Raw genomic sequence first — 17,027 nt, 5'->3', positions numbered from 1 at the left:
CCGCCGTAGCCTATACCTGGATAGATTGTAAGTGGCTGACCATTCAACTCGTCGATCAAGTGTTGAGCGGAACATCTTATAGCTGCGTGTCAACATATTCACGGCCCCATTGCTTCTAGTGCTGTCCTTCACACGATCAAACAGCGTACAATGGGCGCGTTCTCTAGTCAATGACCTTTTCACTTTTGGAAATTTTCTACCAGTCGTGTGTGAACGGTGTCGCAAGTGACAGTTCATGGACCTAGGCTCAAAGACGTAAATGCTCATCGTTGGGCAGACTTTACCTCCCAACGGCTGTTGCTGGGAGTTGAAAGATGCGAATTGCTCATTTAACACTGGCAATGCGAGGAAATGGCCGAGATTTCTTCTCGACCTATCCGAAGGATACCATGATCATTTGGCGATCATCACGTCCATCCAACAGGAACCTACTATCTTTCCTCCACGCACTCATATTCTCGACTAGCCCGAAGTGTTCCAACAGCAACACCCCTTTTCTAGACTACACTAAGAATGTAGCACTGACAGGGTTTATGAAATTCTGTTCCATATCCAACGGCTTTATATGTCAAAGCGGCGATATCAGTGCAACCTGGAGGTGACATCGGCGCTTTGAAGGTATGATGACTTTGGAAAAAGTTACCGAACGGATATCCGAACTTGGTTTTGGCATTATCCCAAGCTCTGTTGGATTTTTCCCGCTGTGGTCGAAACAAAACATTTGCTTGCTTGCACCTACCATATGAGTGCCTGGAGGAAAACATATTGGTGCAGGTAGAGGTATGTTTTGCCTTTGTTTATCGTTGGGTGGCGATGTTGACGGGTGTTGTACCTGTTAATGCTAAACCCCCCCCCCCCCCCCCTTTTGCCCTCTAGGTGGCCAAGACCGCTAACCGCTAACGGCTTTATGCAACACTGACGGCCCAGACTTTGCATTGACATCCAGATGGGACCTTACAATAATGACCCCTGTTAAAGCAAGCCCCCCCCTGCTGCAAACACAGAGAACCTGACCCATCAGATGCAAACGATTTCAGCCGCCCGAGCGTATTCCCGGTTTTGTTATGTAAGAGAGAAAAAAGCCCCCTAATGCGAAGAACAGGTAATGACGGAACTAGTTACATTGACCGGTGTAGTTTGACAGGTGTAGTGTACACCTCCTCGGCAACGAGCCGACAGGCATCCAACTTCCCAAACAACGGGGAAAGGCTATCTCAAACAAGCACGTTTTATCCAGTCACATTCGTTTTAGTACACGCGAGGATGGCAACGGTTGCCGTTAACTGTCACACGGACCCACTGACATGAGACTGGGCGAGTTGCGGGTTCGCTCGTGTTAAGTCGCTACCCCTACCTACAATGTCACCTGACTCGTACGAGCCCGGGTATCAAAAGATGCAAAATGGCATATATCGGGCCCAGATAAGGCCCATGCAGGATAACGTCAGTGAAACCCCAAGGAGTTACATACCACCCTCTACTCCAGGCTTCCTCGTTTTCACCATCCGCAAAATTGTAAACCAAACCCTGCCTATATGTCAACGAGATCCCTGCAGTGCCCCTGAGCCTCAACCGTTTTGGATCTACCTCGCCTGTGAATAAGCTTTTACGAAGCCGAGTCGATCTAGGATTGACCGGAAAGACATGCCGCAGGATGAACAAGAAACATCGGCCGTGTGTTCTGCGATCAGAATGTGCACATCAGTTCCACTTGGGCACCCCCTGAACTCCTCACTTGGAGTTCCCAGATGCAGTATATAGAGTCTGTTGATTCCCCCTCATGAATGTCGATATTCTTTCACACAACAGCTCTCTATCCAGTGTGTTCCAGCAATCGTTTCTCTCTTCACTTCTTTCTTTCTTCGCAGCAGGCTGCATCCCATCTTATCTAGTTCACTCAGTGTTTGTTTACCAAAGTCCTTCTCTTTACGATACTCTTTTTTTCGACGACTATCCTTCATCATGCGTTTCTCTACTACCTTCCCGCTGGCGGCTTTCGTTGCTCTTGCCAAAGCACATGGTGTGATTTTGGCCGCTCAGGGCGAGTCTGGTTCGCCACCATCTGTCGGATTCGGAGGTATGTGTCATCTATCCAACAAGTGCTGTGTGTTCAAGTCCAACTGACTAACCTTTCAAAGTCAACCCTGAAATCGCCCGCAACTGCACCACCATCAACCCCTGCCAGCTTGACTCGGTCATCATGCGCGATGCCGAGATCAAGGCGAACTTGGTCAACAACTGCGGTCGTACGCAGCTTACAGGCAACATCGACATCGCCGAGAACACCGAGGCAGCGCTGGCTGAGGGCGCCGTAACCAAGGTCAAGGCGGGCAGCAAGATCACCGTGACAATCCACCAGGTCAACGCCGACGGCGCCGGTCCCTATGTCTGCGACCTGGACGAGACCTCCAACTCGGGCAAGATCAGCCAGAACCTGACTGTCACCAACAACGTGCCCGGAGCCAACGGCATCTCGCAGAACAAGATCCAGGAGTTCAACTTTACCGTGACCATGCCGGATAACTTCCACTGCACTGGCGGTATGTTACCCTCACTCTTTTTCTTCTTTTTCTTCTCTTCCTCCACCATGATCCGACACTAACATCTGTCCTCCCACACTAGCCTCCACCGGCAACATCTGCACTGTCCGTTGCCGTAACAACGCCGTCGCCGGTCCCTTCGGTGGCTGCTTCGCTGTCCAGCAAACCGACGTCAAGCCGACCCTCAACACGCCCGACAACATCCAGACCTTCAAGAACATCAATGACATTGAGGACGAGCGCCTGATCAGCGTGGCCACCCTCCCCATTGCCGCCGAAGCCAACCGCAAGGCCGGATCCAGCGAGGCGCAGCAGAACGCCGCCGCCGTCAGCGCCATTCTTGCCGCCGGCTTTGTGAGCAAGTCCGCCCCCGTTCTGACCCCTACCGTGGTGCTGGGTGGTGGTGCTGCTGCCGCTCCTACGGCTACGGGTGCTGCTGGCAATGGTAACGGTAACAATGCCGGTGCCGGTAATGGCAAGAACCGTGGTGGCAATGGTGGCAACAAGAACAACGGCGGAAACAACGCTGGCAACAATGCTGCTGGTCAAAAGGGAAAGAACAGGGGCACTCAGGGCCAGAACCAGAACCAGGCCCAGAACAACCAGAACAACCAGAAGCAGGGCCAGTTCAACCAGGGCCAGAAGCAGAGGCAGGGCCAGAACTAAAAGGCTACAAGGTGGAGGACAAAATCATCGGAATTGGACTCGACTAGATTCTCATTCTCAAAAGGGGAACTAGAAGAGGCCGTGTAAGACCACCAGAACCGAGTAGGGGAACGGCAAAAGAAAAAGAGGGGTAGTAGTAGACATTGAGAGAGAGAAAGAGTTCGAAAGAAGCGTTGTACGAGACAAATTAGGACGGCGGGGAACTTGGCTGGAACTAGTCCTAGTTCGTTTAATTTCAAACCACGATTGCTGCATTTATGTTCTACACTGGAACATTGAAATACGTGATTTATATTGTAGTTGTTGTTGTGAGCGAGTGAGTGAATGAGTTGGGGTGTTGCGCTGCGGAGGACGAGCGATAAGTTAGGGCGTGTTCGTTACCGCAGTAAAAAGTTAGAGGGTATTCAGATTTGCAGAGTTTGGCTCGTAGTAAGCATACTGGCTTACTGAACTGCGTAGTGTTCGGTAAATCTCAGTAAAAATGGTTAATTTTCATGTAGGTCGCTGCAACCACCTACAACCACCTGCACTTTCTCCAAATCGTCGATTTGACCAATCAGAGGGCTAGAATCTCCTTGATTCTTAACCGATTTCCTTACTATACTACAGCTCGATTTTGAGCCGTAGTGCAGTAAGGAACGTAGTTGAGAACCACCTATAGCGCTTCACCCCTATAATATAGGGGGTTACCGTCGCAATGCTTAAAAAAAAAAAAAAAAAAAAAAATTTCCTAAAGACGGTAAATAAGGCTATTCCCAATTGAAAGCTACCATTTGGACTACACAGTATTTACACAGTGTATATACTGTGGTGGTTGTAGAAGGGAAGGATTAAAAAGATGACCACGGGGGGGGGGGGCATTGGTTATATATACCTACCTATCGAACACAGCACAGTAAGGTAAAGGGTCTTGGCGTGCCTTAATGCTGCAGGAATGCAGCTGTGCTATGCAGTAAAATCTGCACAGTAATACAATATCCCCCCTAACTTTTTACTGTGGTAACAAACACGCCCTTAGGTGTTTGTAGTCCTCCGGTTTATGGTAGTGCCGTTATGTTCTTTCGGTTGAAGTCAGTGAGGCCGGGACGGCGTCCAGATCCGGATCAGCCAGGTGTCTGTCCTTTGCCGACTAAAATAGTAAACATAAACACTTGACCTCGATCAAGAACTGGCATGACTTGGAAGAATGGAAGTCTGACATCAAATGGTTTTCAAGAGGTTTGTCATGTTCTTACACTATTGTAGCCCTACGGCTACTTAACCATCAAGGTACCCCAGCCAATGGATACATACGTCTTTGCAGATTGCATTGTACATCTAAAACCCGTACCCAACTTCAGCATTTCACATGCAATTCTGCATGACCATAGGTACATAACCTCATCATAGTTGTTGATCTATAAGCACTTGCAGATCTGACCCTGCTTTCTGGGCGCGGTAGGAAATGTGGGTGAGGTAACTGAGGTGACAATTGGTTCAGGTGGGAGTATCCGCGTTGGTAGTAGATCTCGAACTTCGGTCCTCCTCTCAAAGTCCAAAGAGGAAACGATCGGGATTCATTACCGTCGGGACACCAACGTGCTTCGGGTGGGTGAAACCATTTGAAGGGTTGAAGAGTAAGTACCTGATGCCTAGATTCTTGGATCACATATCCCAATAATTAAGAGCCAGAGAGTTTCAAGTATATGGTGGAACGTCGTTATCATCATTTGTCCGTAGTCTTGCATCCGTTATGAGACTATCTGTCTATCTACTTATTACCAGAACAAGTTTTGTTGCTTCCCCCTTTTTGGTGGTTTCCATCGATCCCTGCCAAACATGTCCTGTGTGGCGATGCGACAGACGTCCAGTGCAGTCAATCCCGTCTTTTCCAGTTCTATCGTTAGGGACGAATCTTGTACCTGTGTCATCCAAATTATACCTAGTCAACTCTTCCCTTCATGCCCTACCTCCTCCCATTTTCCCTTCCGGGGTATCATATTAATTACCGAGTCCTTCCATCCTATTCGATCCATACTACCTAGGCTTGCGCCCCCATTTCTTTCTTTCTTTCTTTCTTATCACTTCATAGTATTCTTCCTCTTTCCACTCCCCATCCTCTCCAACAGTCCCAAATCCCACCATCCTTCCACCATCATCCCCCAAACCGTCTTTCTCCTCTTGGGCGGGTTTGTTGGCATCTGCAGATGTGGTGGTGGCGGCGGCGGCGACTGGCTGTTCGGGCCTAAACCATCAACGGGAGTTCCCAACGCCACACTATCCGTTCCTGCGCTGTTAACGACATGCGCAAACTGCGAAGGCGAGCTAGGATGCACGATAATCGGCGGCGGGACCTCCTTCCTCTTGCAACCTCTACGAGCCATGAACGAGCCGAGCCCTCTCAGGCTGAGCGGGGACAGCGGGGAGCGCGGCGGCGGCGCGGCACGCTTATATTCTTGTGGGGAGATGTTGTTGGTGGGCCAGTAGCCAGAGGGGGTGACGATGGGAAACTCGGTGATGATGGTGAGTGGTGGATGGAGGGTGGCTCTTCCAGCTCCTACTTGGCCGTGGTGGTGGTGACCGTAAGTACCGTAGGTAGCGGAGGGGACAGCCAGGGTGAGGTTGTTGGTGCTGGTACTGCGGAATGCTGGGTCGGCAACGGGGAGAGGCAGCAGAGCCTGGGGGGCGCGGGACATGATGGGCGAGATGCCGTCCATGATGGTCCGCTCTTGTGTGGCGTCGATGGGTGAGCCGGGGATCGTGGGCATGATGCCTAGCCCGACGCGACCGCCGTTGCAGCAGTGGCGGACGGGCGGCGGGGGCGCTAGACCACCGCTGATACGGAGTTGACGCTCGGGGCTCGCTCCCCGACTGAGGGTAGAGGAGGTGTCGGAGTCGATACTGGACCTGGAGCCGGAAAGACTGCGACGATTCTGTGGCAGGCCGGCTCTTGCGCGGATGGTGGGGACCGGAATGTCTTGAGGATCACTGTCGTATTGTTGTTGGTTGTCGCTGCGGCGAGCGCCACCAGTGATACGCATGGGCGCCAACGGGGGAGGAGGGAACTGTGGTGGAGCAGTGGTGGTGGTTTTGTGGCCATAAAGGGACACATCCGACTCTGACTCCGACCCGTATAAGTAGTAGTTCTTCTCGCGAATCCCCCAGCCAGCGCCCGCGCGCCCCTAACCCTCAATGTCCTTTCTGCTGCCGACAACAACCGTCTCGCGACTGACGCGACGCCAGAGGCCAACGCAGACGATGCTGCTGAAGGCAAAGAGGACGCATAGAGCGATGGAAAGACCCCAGATGGCCTTGGTCTCGAAGCAGGTGGGTTGGTCCATGTGCACAAAGGTGAAGTATAGGCCATCGTCATGCGTCGTTTCTTGGGACTTGATGGTGAATGGGACAGATGTCCAAAAGTTGTTGGCGTCAGGATCCTGGGGCATGAGAGCGCACTGGAGATGGGAAAGGGGCTTGCCGAGTAGTGAGGCGACGACGATGAAGGCAATCAGCAGTAAGCCGTCAAGAATTCCACTGAGGAGATATGGGAGCATGGCATCGTAGTAGAGGACGTAGGAGATGACGACATAGATGACAGCAATGACGGCCTATTATTAGGTACATGTCAGTATTTCGAGCTGTTGAAGAATGCGAGGACTTCGAAACATACCACTACCAGAGTACCTAGAAGCTCTGAAGGAGATCCCAGTGACTTTGTAGAGAACTCATCAATGAAGTTTGCGCTCAAGCCGATGACTGCGATCAGAGCAGCGAACTGCAGTGCCCTCATAACCAAAAATGTCAAGCCCAAAGCGCCCAGTCGGGGGGCTTGAAAGCCCATTCTGGCTGTATGTGAGTTGAAGTCCGTGATGATTTCTAGTGATGGTCGCTTCTTGTGTGCCGTCCGAAGAGGAAAATGGGGCTTAATCGGGATCGGTGCCGTCGGGGGAGGCGGGAACTTTGTGTTGACAGTGGGCAACATTGTAGACTTGTTGGGGTGTGATAATGATAAAGGAAAGAACCGTTTCTCGTTAAAGGGACAGATATGTTTAGAAGATGCTCGCCAGCAGATCAACTGTTGACAAAAAGAGGATGAAGCACTGAGACTCGTTATTGGCGTTGTTGCTTGGTGATAGTTTGTCGTCGCCAGGAAATTGATTCAGACCGAGATGCTTCCAGAATGCCGAGATGAATCCCCAAGACCCAAAAGGAAATAAGAGACGGAAAGGAAACCCAAAGGAAAAAAGACTAAGAAAAAGAAAAAAAGACACAAGGAAAAGGTGTGACTCGGGAGAGGTTTGAAGTGTTGTGGTGTAGAAGACCACCAAGCAACAAAAGATGAGGTTGAAGATGACCGTCCATCTTATGTATGTATGTCAACAAGCTTAAGTTCGTTCTAGACACGGCGACTATCCATTTTCCCCATGCCTGTCTGTATCTAGCATCCGTTCCCGATCGACCATGGTCATCATCATCATCATCGTATTGGACCATCCACGATCCCGGCTCTCGAAACAAGCGCGCCTAGGCTGATCGGCAAAATGATAGGTCGCCCCATGGGTGGTGAGCTGGACTGGTGAAAGTCAAAAAAGGGTGGGGATTGAGGGAGATCTTTCCAACCTCTCTTTTTGTTTTCCACTTCCCTTGTCGTTGCTATTTTGATTGCGACGACGACGAGGTTCCTGGATGCGGGAGCTAGCGATGGGTGGACTGTCAAGGTTTAGCGGGACTCAGTAGGCGCTGGTGTAACCAATCAGAGGACCAGCCACAGGGGGGTTAGGGCTAGAGTCAGGACTTGAACATGGGTTAGGCTGGGGTTAAGGGTTCCACACAATATCCACAGCGGACACTAACAGCTGCTAAACCGTCCAGCGCCTCAGCCAGCCAATCGATCTCGCGCAATTCTCTTCCTTTTTCCTCGACGTCGACTTTTCTCTTCCTTCTTCAACATGCGACAAGGTCGAGCAACATGCCACGGCATCCACCGTCCTCTGCAATTTCCCATCCATTGGCTCTCGAAGAAGCAGAGACGCGACCGCGGATCGAACAAGCGGAATGAAACGGATCACCACCGCTATGCGCCGTCATGGAGAGAGCTCGAACTCCTGTGGTACCATAGACTGCGACTCGTCGCCGGCCCATTTGAGGCGACGCCATCTCGACTGCGACCCGGACATGGGCCACCACGCACTCCATGGCTCCGATTTGGCGCTGCAATGGAACTCTGACCATTCGCGAGGAAGAAAGACATCGACATGAGAAAGCAAGAAAGGAAAACATCACTTCTCAATTGTATACGTACACGATTGTTCACCCCTGGTCGGCTCAACTAATATAATATTATCTTCTATGTACGTCCGACTCTTCAATCTCAAAATCTTTGCTTAGACCATCGGGCAAAAACAACAAGCGTTGCAAGTCCAAAGGTCGATGAAGGGAAGTTAAAAAAAAAGAAGGGAGAAGAGATTACGTATTACCAAGACCAACACCAGCCACCATATATACACCCAAATATGGCCACATCAATCCATTATATCCAACCTGGGAAAACAATGCTCTACCACTTCATCTTCACCTCCCTCGCCTTGACACCGCTCCTCAGGCCAGAGTCGTCCTTGGGGAACGGCGCATTGTCAGGGAAGTACGCCCTCCACGCGTCACAGTTGTCGTTAAAGGCCTTCTTATCCGCAGGGCTGATACTGTTTCTGAGGTCCTGCGCCCGCTCCAGGAACTGGTTCGACAGACCTCCCGACACGTGCCAGGCAATGTGGCAGTGCATCAGCCACGACCCGGGATTGTCGGTGCGGAACGCGATGAGCAGCCAGCCCTTGGCCGGGAGCATGGCCGTGTCGCGCCGCGTCGGGTTGTTGCCGTTCAACCGAGCCATGTCCACGGCCGGGTCAAACACGTAGCGCGTCTGGCTGATGGCGGTCACGTCGGGCGACCGACCGAGGATGAGAAAGTCGTGGCCGTGCAGGTGGATGGGATGCGGCAGGCTAAAGGCACCGTCGGGGTCGTTCTCGATGAGCCAGTACTTCCATTGGTTGACGCCCTCGACCTGCACAATGTTGTCGGACTGCGAGTAGTTGGTGTTGCCCGTCAGCACGTACTCCAGCACCGGCTTGTTCCAGTTGATGTTGATGGCCGTTCCATTGACCCGCCAGACGAACCCGTCGAGCGTGATGGGGATCGTGTTGCCAGTGTTGAGTGCGATGCTGTTGGTGTTCAGGCTGCGCTGCAGGACGGGCTTCAGGTCGTTGAGGTCCAGGCATTGGTGGTCGACCGGCGCAACGCCCTGGTTGGTCGGCAGTGCCTTCGGCGCGCCCTGGTACCGGAAAATGGCGGCCGGGTAGTGGTTGTCCGAATCACCGCACAGCTTGCTCCCACCAAACGTCACATTGAACCAGTAGTTTCCAACGGCCTGGTTGGCGTCGATGATGACATCGTAGCGCTGACCGACGCCGAGGAACAGGCTGTCGACCTTGTAGGGCTGTACGGGAACCAGATCCGCCGAGATGATGGTCATGGAGTGATTCACCAGCGACAGTTGGAAGTGATTCTCGACCGAGGTGTTGATGAGCCGCAGCCGATGCTTCTTACCCTTGGTGAGCGACACGGTGGCATACTGGCCAGCGCCTGTGGTCGGATGCTTGGCGAAGCCGTTGAAGAGCACATTATTGCTCGGCGGAGGGCCGGCATGCTGTGTGAGCAGCACGAGACGGTCAGCGGTGTCGTAATAGTAGTCCGTGAGCGGGAAAGGGCCGAGGTCGACGTCGTAGTTGGCCGAGGCCGGTCCGTTGATGACAATGGGCCCAACAATGCCATTGCCGTACTGCGCTGAGAAATGCGAGTGGTACCACGACGTCCCGTACTGGGTGGCCCGCCAGCGGTACACTTTGCTGCCGCCTCTGGGTGGGATGGGGCACTCGGTCACGCCGTTGACGCCGTCCTGGATGTTAGAGTTGCGCTGGTGCATGCCGTGCCAGTGGATCGAGGTGCCATTCGACTTCAGTTTGTTGATGACGGTGATCTCAATATAGTCGCCCCAATCAGCCTGAATGGTAGGTCCAATGATCTTGTCGTTGACCATCATGACCTTGTCCTTTATGACACCATCAGGGCCAATCCAGTTATCAGTCTCGGTGAGGGTGAGCTTGTACTAGGTGTGTGTCAGTCATTTCGATCTCTGCACCGATAATATGGAGCCTTTACTTACCCGTCTGGTCTTGCCGGTATTAGGAGTTCCGAGTTCATAGTCGGTGTTGATGTTGAATCCTGGAGACCAACACTGCCGGTTGGTCGGGGAGTTGCAACCACCCCCTCCGCCACCTCCATAACGTTCGGCTTGGGAGTCCTGTCTCTTATCAACGGGAGTGAGGAGATTCACTCCCTCGGTGCCAGGTGCAGGAGCACCGAGAACAAGTGAAGGGGCAAGAAGGCCCGCAACGAGGGCGGCAATGCCCAAGAATTTCATGGTGATGAAGAAGATTTCCGCGAGTGTAAGTGATGAAGGAACTCAGCGGGGGCTTAAATTGACGTGAGATGAGTGATTGAGGAAGGGACGAGGGACTATAAATTCCAAAAGAAAGGTATGTGAAGGTTTCGACTTCACCTCCGAGTCTGGAGATGTTGACCTGATACAATGATGAAGAACGAATCGAAAGACACCAGGAATGGAGAGATCTCCAACCACTTTATACACGTTGAACAAGCAGATGAGTACCTGCCTTCTTGCCCTTGCATGTTGAGGCGCTGTGGGGCAGCCAGAGGTCTTGGTGGTCATCGAATCGCAAAGTAGATGGCGGCTTACCACCTCGTGCCTCGTGGAGTACCAGGTCCCTTCGTATCGGTGAGGCTGAGCTGACTCGTCTGAGTCTCTTTTTCTTTTCCGAAATGGGACTTGATATTGGATGTATGGATGTGTGTGGGTGGATGGATGGTTCCTGACAGCTTGCTATACTTTGCTGTGCTTGTACTGTGCCCAGGCAACCGTCTGGCATGATTACTTCGCCGTTTTTTACATCTCACTGACAGGACTGTGGAATCTTTCGGGATGTTGGAAGCTGAGCTGGGAATGGTGATTCACCTTCAGCACTGCCGAGGCCACCGTGAGGCCATGAGACTTGCTTGCTTACAATATCGCCCCTGTTCACGGATGCGGATGACTGACACTTGACAGCGGCGGCACGCCGGCGGCATCAAACATTAACGGCAGTTGTTCCTTGTGAACTGGTTGAACTGCTGATATATCGCCGAAACTTCGACTTTAAGATATTACGTCTTCTCACCGTGGTGATCGAGGGAAGCGTGAGAGAGGAATCTGAACACCATCAGTGTGTAAGAACGACGCTGTACACTAACACTTACAGACGATGCTGGATAGGTAACATTGCCATTGTGATCGGGATAGATGAATCTGGTTTCAGACGGCACGCCGACGAGAGAAAGGAAGGTGAGAAGAATCGAGAAAGCAGTTCGTCGTTATCCGTATATCGATGACCCTTGAAGGTATGTCGTATGGTGTCGTCTTGTGAGATTCGGCGATGAATCATCTCGGGATGGAATGCACTTACCTCACGGTGTTACCGTAGCTGGAAGCCCCACCACCAAGCGAGCTGTAAACCCTAGCTATGAATCCTAAAGGGGACATGCTTCTGCATCGATTGGTACGTAAATATTGGCGATATGTTTGCATGTGAACATGCTTCCCAGCGCTGAATATCAAGCCTCCAGGTATCGTGGGAACAACAAAATAAAGCATACACCAAACAGATTTCCACTAGGTACCTAGCAGACAGCTCGGTTCATGGTGGTGGGTGAAAGTCCGGCTCGCTTCGCTTCGCACGCTCAGTCGCGCGTGAAGATGAGGTGGACGGGGTGAGCTGAGATCTCGTGGCTGACAGTAACTCGAAGAATAGGTAGGTACAGCTAAGTAGAGGTAAGATGTGTGTGTGTGTGTAGTAGGGCGAGACGCCACAGCCGACTTTTTACTTTCAATGGTCATGTGTATTGAAATAACAGAAGGCAGCGAAGGGGTCAGTCGCCCGACCGGAATGGAGACCAGTCAGAAGTGTGTGAGTACCTTTGTTGACGAGAAGAAGAAGAAGAAGGCATGGGAGTTGCGATTGGTGTCAATAAGTTGGTGGTGAGTGGATGTCCTTCTGATAGTTTCTGTTTGCGGTATATTTACTGACTAACAGTTTTACTGCTGTTGGAAGCCCTCGGTGATAGGTACCTACCATCGCCTTAAGCCGAAGGGAACAAGAGAATCGGGTTGTATCGATCGTCCACGTGTGTGTGTGTGAGTGTGTGTGTGTGTAAGAGAAAAGAAAAGATAGATCACGCCGCACGAAAACTATTGACTTGACCTAGCGTGGCTGAGGAGTCCCGGAATGGTATCATGATATGTTCTGATGTTTGGGGACGACTCTTCCACTTAGGCAGCGTATGTTGACGGTTGTTGGAATTGGCAAGGGGCGGGCAATGTCAGGCCTTCCGGACCAGAGACGGTTGTCATTACCAATTCTGATCCGATGAAGAGACCAGTGACCACTAGCCATGACGATGAGAAGACCCAGTGGTTCGGTGTACGTGTAAGCATGGCGTTGCATACATATTTGTTAGAGGTAGGTTGGGTTGTCTGTCTTTCTGTCTGTCTGTCCGCCATATGCGCATCTGATCTGGGTGAAGGACAATGTCTGCAACTTGCAGAGTTGGACCTGGTATGTTGATGTCTCAACTCGTACCCTACACTTCCGTATGGCGTAGACTAAGCGCTTTGCGCCTTGGGGTTACCGACATTCAGGTATGGTTACTGACAAAAGCACAATGAAAAGCGGCGTGGAAAGCTGGAGGTCAAAACCCGGAGGGACCATGTTTTTTCTGCGCCCCTGCTCCGCCCTTGGCAGGGGAAATCCTGGCAATGGCGAATGCTTTTTCCATGGACGATGTAAGTTGAAAGTTATCAGCCTGTTGCACAAACCCTTCGAGGAAAAGCAAAGGCAAAAAAACGCAGCATAACGCTGCGCCCTCCAGTCCAGTTTCGAGGAGTATCCTTCCACACCAGCATCATGCTTCCATGACGACGGAAGGGCGGGAGGATCGGATTGGCAGGTTGGCTCGGCATTGGCGTTTGGCACTTGGCAGCTGACTTTTTTTTTTTTTTTTTTTTCTCCTGGGGTTTAAGTCTTCGTATAAGCCAAGCTCGGAATAATCCTTTCTTTTTCCAGACACGGACCGACGTCGGCGCCGAATTTCCGCCCTCTTTTCTTTTTTTCCTTTCCTGGTTGTATTGCTGTTGTACACTACCAGACCAGGTTGGTCGCCTGTGTAACGCGGCTCCTTATACGTTAGAACCAGGGGGGAGGGGGGGGGGGGGGGGGGTGGATGACAGGGGGCTGACCAGCAGCAGCAGCAGCAGCATCAGCGCCAGCCAGCCAGCCAGAAACACAGCAACGAAACCCGGTTGGTTCCGAAATGTTGTCAATGTAGGACTCCAGTCGCATTGCTGACTGCTCTGTATACAGGTAACCAAGTCTCTCCGCGTCAGTCGTCCTATGATACCTACCTAGGCTTGACAGCAGTACAGCAGCACTGCTGTACTGCCCCAGTTGACCGGTCGGTCGGAAATATCTCGCCGTAAGACAGAAAAAGGCACGGTAAGGCGGAGGCGGGGACGTGAATGTTTGGCCGGATTTACTGCGGAGGCTGAGATTACATCAGATCAGGCAAGACTTGAATGGCATGGCTGGCTAAGACCGAGGGAGACAATGCCTCTGTGTGAGTCTTTCTCTGTGCTGACATGCCACGTGCTGTTGGTAGTTCTACTACGCTGAATTGCCAGGTCGGATTAAACAATCTCTGGATAGTGCTCGTTCGGGGCCTATAGAGCCTGGTTGACGAAAAACATGGCTGACCACAAGGTAGGTTCAATAACTGCCACCTAGATTGTATATCTCGTTACGGTATTGGATGTAGAACTAACAGGTATTGTTGTATTCGCAGGTAGCCAAGCCCTTCCATCCAACGTGTAGTGCCTGTGTGGCCTGCACTATCTGCCAGGAAGACAAATGGCGGGTGCAGCAACTATCGAACTCTCGGCTTGTATTGATCCAGGTCCGTTTGGGCCGATTGAGGCGCTGATAGTGCTGAATGCAATGCAGTTCTTCTTCCAATGGATATGGATGATTCCCGGCCATCGAGACTCGCAAATTTGATGAGCCCTACATAGTGGATGCTTTGAAATTAGGCTTGATCCAACCCATCTTTGAACGGCTCAATTTCTCGAGGGTCGCGGCCGCTTCTGAGCGCGCTGCCTTGGTCCTTGGCACACTGGCAGTCCCTAGTAGGTAGGTAGCTAGTGTCGAGGTAAGTCGGGTTCTGCCCTACCGGAATTGTTCAGCTATGTCCCTTTCCTCTCTCCCGTCCTTAATCTGGATTCTCCCGCTCGTACTTGACCTTTAAATTCTCGCTAACGCTCTGTTGGGATGGACATGTATTGGTTCGGTTGTGGTTGCGAGAGACTTGGCGTGGAGGTCTCAGTGCTGGACGACATCCAACTTTCACTGCACTCATTTTGGGGAATACATCTTCTTTAACCCCAGAACGGAGGGCTTTGGATGGATGTCGGTTTCTGTTGCCTTCCTGCAGTCAGTTCCCATTATCAAGCAAGCGCACTGCAATTTCCCATCACAACGAGATGTGCCTTCCTCGCAACCTCACGTCCATGAAGTCAACAAGATCGGGACTCTCAACCGATATCAATGCATGCGGTATCTCCTCAGAAAACACAGCTTGGGCTTCAATCCCCTCTACCTTGGCCTGATATCGCATCATGCATGCCACCCAGCATCTCGCCCACGGCGATCTTTGCTTCAACGGGAGCGATCAAAAGCCCTACGAGCTCCGAAGCGCCGAGCCATCGAGACAAAAAAGCCAAGATGGGTTAACCTTTTCGTGCCCTTGCCTGCCATACCAACCACTTGGGTTTTCCCAAAAGAGGAGCATGATCGGCGACCTCGACCGGCTCGGGTGCCTAGATCACCCAATTCTGGACGGAGACCGGAGTGTAGTCCGCAAGGGCGCGGGACCGGAATCTGAAGATTGGGCCGGATCCAACCCAGCACCCAACAGCACTAGAAATTTGCCAACCCTGCAGCAACATACCTCTACTATGCATGTACTGCACTGCAGTAAGTGCATTTCTAGACAGGAGCTGTAAGCTGCGGGCGAGAAAGCCGTTGGATCGCTTCTCCAGAGTCTGCAGATACACTTCCCTTTTTTTTTTTTTTTTTTTTACAAGACCGTCACTGGTGTGTTCCTCTCTGTGTAGTCGAGGCCCCGTTGAGCTGATCTAGATATCCTGTGGCTTGCAGAGCATTCCCGAACTCAGCCCGTGGGTCGACCACCGTCAAACTTAAAAGTGGAGGAGGCTCTTAACCGGGTGAGCCATGCCCAACATCACTGCACCACTGGGGTGTCAGGGTGCACGAGTACTGCAGTGGTGTCAATACTATGCACATCCGGCTATCTGTTCCTCATTTGCTGGGATGTGCGGATGACAGCTAATGATCTTCGTTTGTGGCTTGACCGGGGTTGGCCACCTTCGCGAACAGCGGGCCAGCGCTTTATCGTGAAGTGCATGGGAACAAAGGCTTGGTTTGCTTCACTGTCTCTCCTTGGGTCATATTTTGTGTTATTTGTTGTTGCTAATGGGAAATAAAAGCATCATAACCTCAAATCATGGTTGAAGCAGGACGACTTGAAGATGAGATAGGGAAAAGAAACCCGGGAATCAACAACTGGTGACAATTTTCGACAACATTACCACACTCACAACTGCGTCAACCTTCAAAGAACCTAACCAAGAGTAAATGCCAGGTCAAACCCGGGGGTCAGGTAAAGTAGCATTTTACATAAGGTTCGCTAGCTCCCAACTGACAGCTCGTGCGGTTCACGTACCTACGGAACATGCTCGATTCGTCCTTTCGGTCCCGAGCTGTGTCTACCTTAGCTTTCTATTTATAACGGAAATCTATTGGACTGGTACATCCTTTCCCCTACACATCGAGTTCCCGAACAAAAGCCCCGCCCGCCCGGTGTCGCGCCCAATGAAGACACGTATCGTCTCACACAGTTGGTGACACAGCATGTTTACCTCTGCCCGCTGGTTGACTTGCTGACCTGACGGTATCAGTGTGTGTGCGTGTAGGGATCAACCTGATCCATCCAACCTTCTGTTTACCATGGGCTTGGGATTGAACTTCACTGGGCTGCTCTGAGAAGCTTCAAGGGCTGGGCTTCACGTCCGTTCGTATCTCCGAGGCTCTGGGTTCGACCGTCATTGTGCAGCTGATTTCTGATCCAGAGCTCATGTAAGATTCTAGCGCTGTCGATGAGAGCTTGGCACAATGAGCTCGGGATGATGCGGCAACTCATGTGACTTGTAGCTCGCCCTTTCCATTCAGGTTGTCTCGTACCCTTCCGTCTTCAATCTTTCGTTTCTCGCTTCCCTTTAGCGTTAAAGCGTCTCTCTCTTTCCGCGTGTCGTCGTCGTATCGCCGCACTACTAACTCTCCGAGTCACCCGCTGAGTGAGTGGGTGGGTAGCAGTGGAAGTCACTAGTGCAATGCGTAGAATATTGCAACTGTAACACTCTCGGCAGACCCCGTTGATAGGAGGGTTTTAGCGAGGAATCATTCAGCACCATCTTTTCAGCAAACCTTCAGCATCAAGCAGCGGTCTTCCAGAGTCTTGTTGTATGCAGGTGACGAAGTTCTGGTGCAAGCAACACACCGAGAAGTTGGAATCCGAGACCACCCGCACCGGACCCCAACCAGCGGG

General features: G+C 51.7%; 5 protein-coding genes across 5 annotated transcripts; 2 read left to right on the top strand and 3 right to left on the bottom strand.

Moving 5' to 3' along the window:
* The first annotated feature begins 1,456 nt into the window (after positions 1-1,456).
* Positions 1,457-3,460, top strand: NCU06170 (hypothetical protein). The gene is made up of 3 exons (XM_954939.2): positions 1,457-2,077; positions 2,139-2,540; positions 2,623-3,460. Exons 1-3 carry the CDS (start codon positions 1,963-1,965, stop codon positions 3,204-3,206), a joined length of 1,101 nt encoding a protein of 366 aa, XP_960032.1. The 5' UTR covers positions 1,457-1,962; the 3' UTR covers positions 3,207-3,460.
* A 1,430-nt stretch (positions 3,461-4,890) lies between these two features.
* NCU12021 (hypothetical protein) lies at positions 4,891-6,309 on the bottom strand. Its single transcript, XM_011397018.1, has one exon. The coding sequence runs from the start codon at positions 6,224-6,226 to the stop codon at positions 5,267-5,269; it is 960 nt and encodes a 319-aa protein (XP_011395320.1). The 5' UTR covers positions 6,227-6,309; the 3' UTR covers positions 4,891-5,266.
* On the bottom strand, positions 5,904-7,492 carry NCU12022 (hypothetical protein). The gene is made up of 2 exons (XM_011397019.1): positions 6,856-7,492; positions 5,904-6,793 (listed from the first exon to the last, which is right to left on the bottom strand). Exons 1-2 carry the CDS (start codon positions 7,165-7,167, stop codon positions 6,368-6,370), a joined length of 738 nt encoding a protein of 245 aa, XP_011395321.1. The 5' UTR covers positions 7,168-7,492; the 3' UTR covers positions 5,904-6,367.
* A 957-nt stretch (positions 7,493-8,449) lies between these two features.
* Positions 8,450-10,921, bottom strand: lacc (laccase precursor). The gene is made up of 2 exons (XM_951846.3): positions 10,402-10,921; positions 8,450-10,344 (listed from the first exon to the last, which is right to left on the bottom strand). The coding sequence occupies exons 1-2, from the start codon at positions 10,657-10,659 to the stop codon at positions 8,743-8,745; spliced, it is 1,860 nt and encodes a 619-aa protein (XP_956939.1). The 5' UTR covers positions 10,660-10,921; the 3' UTR covers positions 8,450-8,742.
* Positions 10,922-15,018: 4,097 nt separating this feature from the next.
* Positions 15,019-15,536, top strand: NCU04529 (hypothetical protein; the record flags this gene model as incomplete). The annotated part of the gene is made up of 2 exons (XM_951847.3): positions 15,019-15,376; positions 15,517-15,536. The coding sequence occupies 2 exons, from the start codon at positions 15,019-15,021 to the stop codon at positions 15,534-15,536; spliced, it is 378 nt and encodes a 125-aa protein (XP_956940.3).
* Positions 15,537-17,027: the final 1,491 nt, after the last annotated feature.

This window comes from Neurospora crassa, linkage group VII, assembly GCF_000182925.2.
Source record: "Neurospora crassa OR74A linkage group VII, whole genome shotgun sequence".
Taxonomy (NCBI): domain Eukaryota; kingdom Fungi; phylum Ascomycota; class Sordariomycetes; order Sordariales; family Sordariaceae; genus Neurospora; species Neurospora crassa.
This window is presented reverse-complemented; position numbering and strand designations above follow the sequence as displayed.

Coding starts and splice junctions, on each gene's coding strand:
- NCU06170 (XM_954939.2), top strand. CDS start 1,963: ATGCGTTTCTCTACTACCTTCCCGCTGGCGGCTTTCGTTGCTCTTGCC. Junction 2,078..2,138: donor ACCATCTGTCGGATTCGGAG/GTATGTGTCATC, acceptor AACCTTTCAAAG/TCAACCCTGAAATCGCCCGC. Junction 2,541..2,622: donor TAACTTCCACTGCACTGGCG/GTATGTTACCCT, acceptor CTCCCACACTAG/CCTCCACCGGCAACATCTGC.
- NCU12021 (XM_011397018.1), bottom strand. CDS start 6,226: ATGCGTATCACTGGTGGCGCTCGCCGCAGCGACAACCAACAACAATAC.
- lacc (XM_951846.3), bottom strand. CDS start 10,659: ATGAAATTCTTGGGCATTGCCGCCCTCGTTGCGGGCCTTCTTGCCCCT. Junction 10,345..10,401: donor ATACCGGCAAGACCAGACGG/GTAAGTAAAGGC, acceptor ACACACACCTAG/TACAAGCTCACCCTCACCGA.
- NCU12022 (XM_011397019.1), bottom strand. CDS start 7,167: ATGTTGCCCACTGTCAACACAAAGTTCCCGCCTCCCCCGACGGCACCG. Junction 6,794..6,855: donor TTCTAGGTACTCTGGTAGTG/GTATGTTTCGAA, acceptor ACCTAATAATAG/GCCGTCATTGCTGTCATCTA.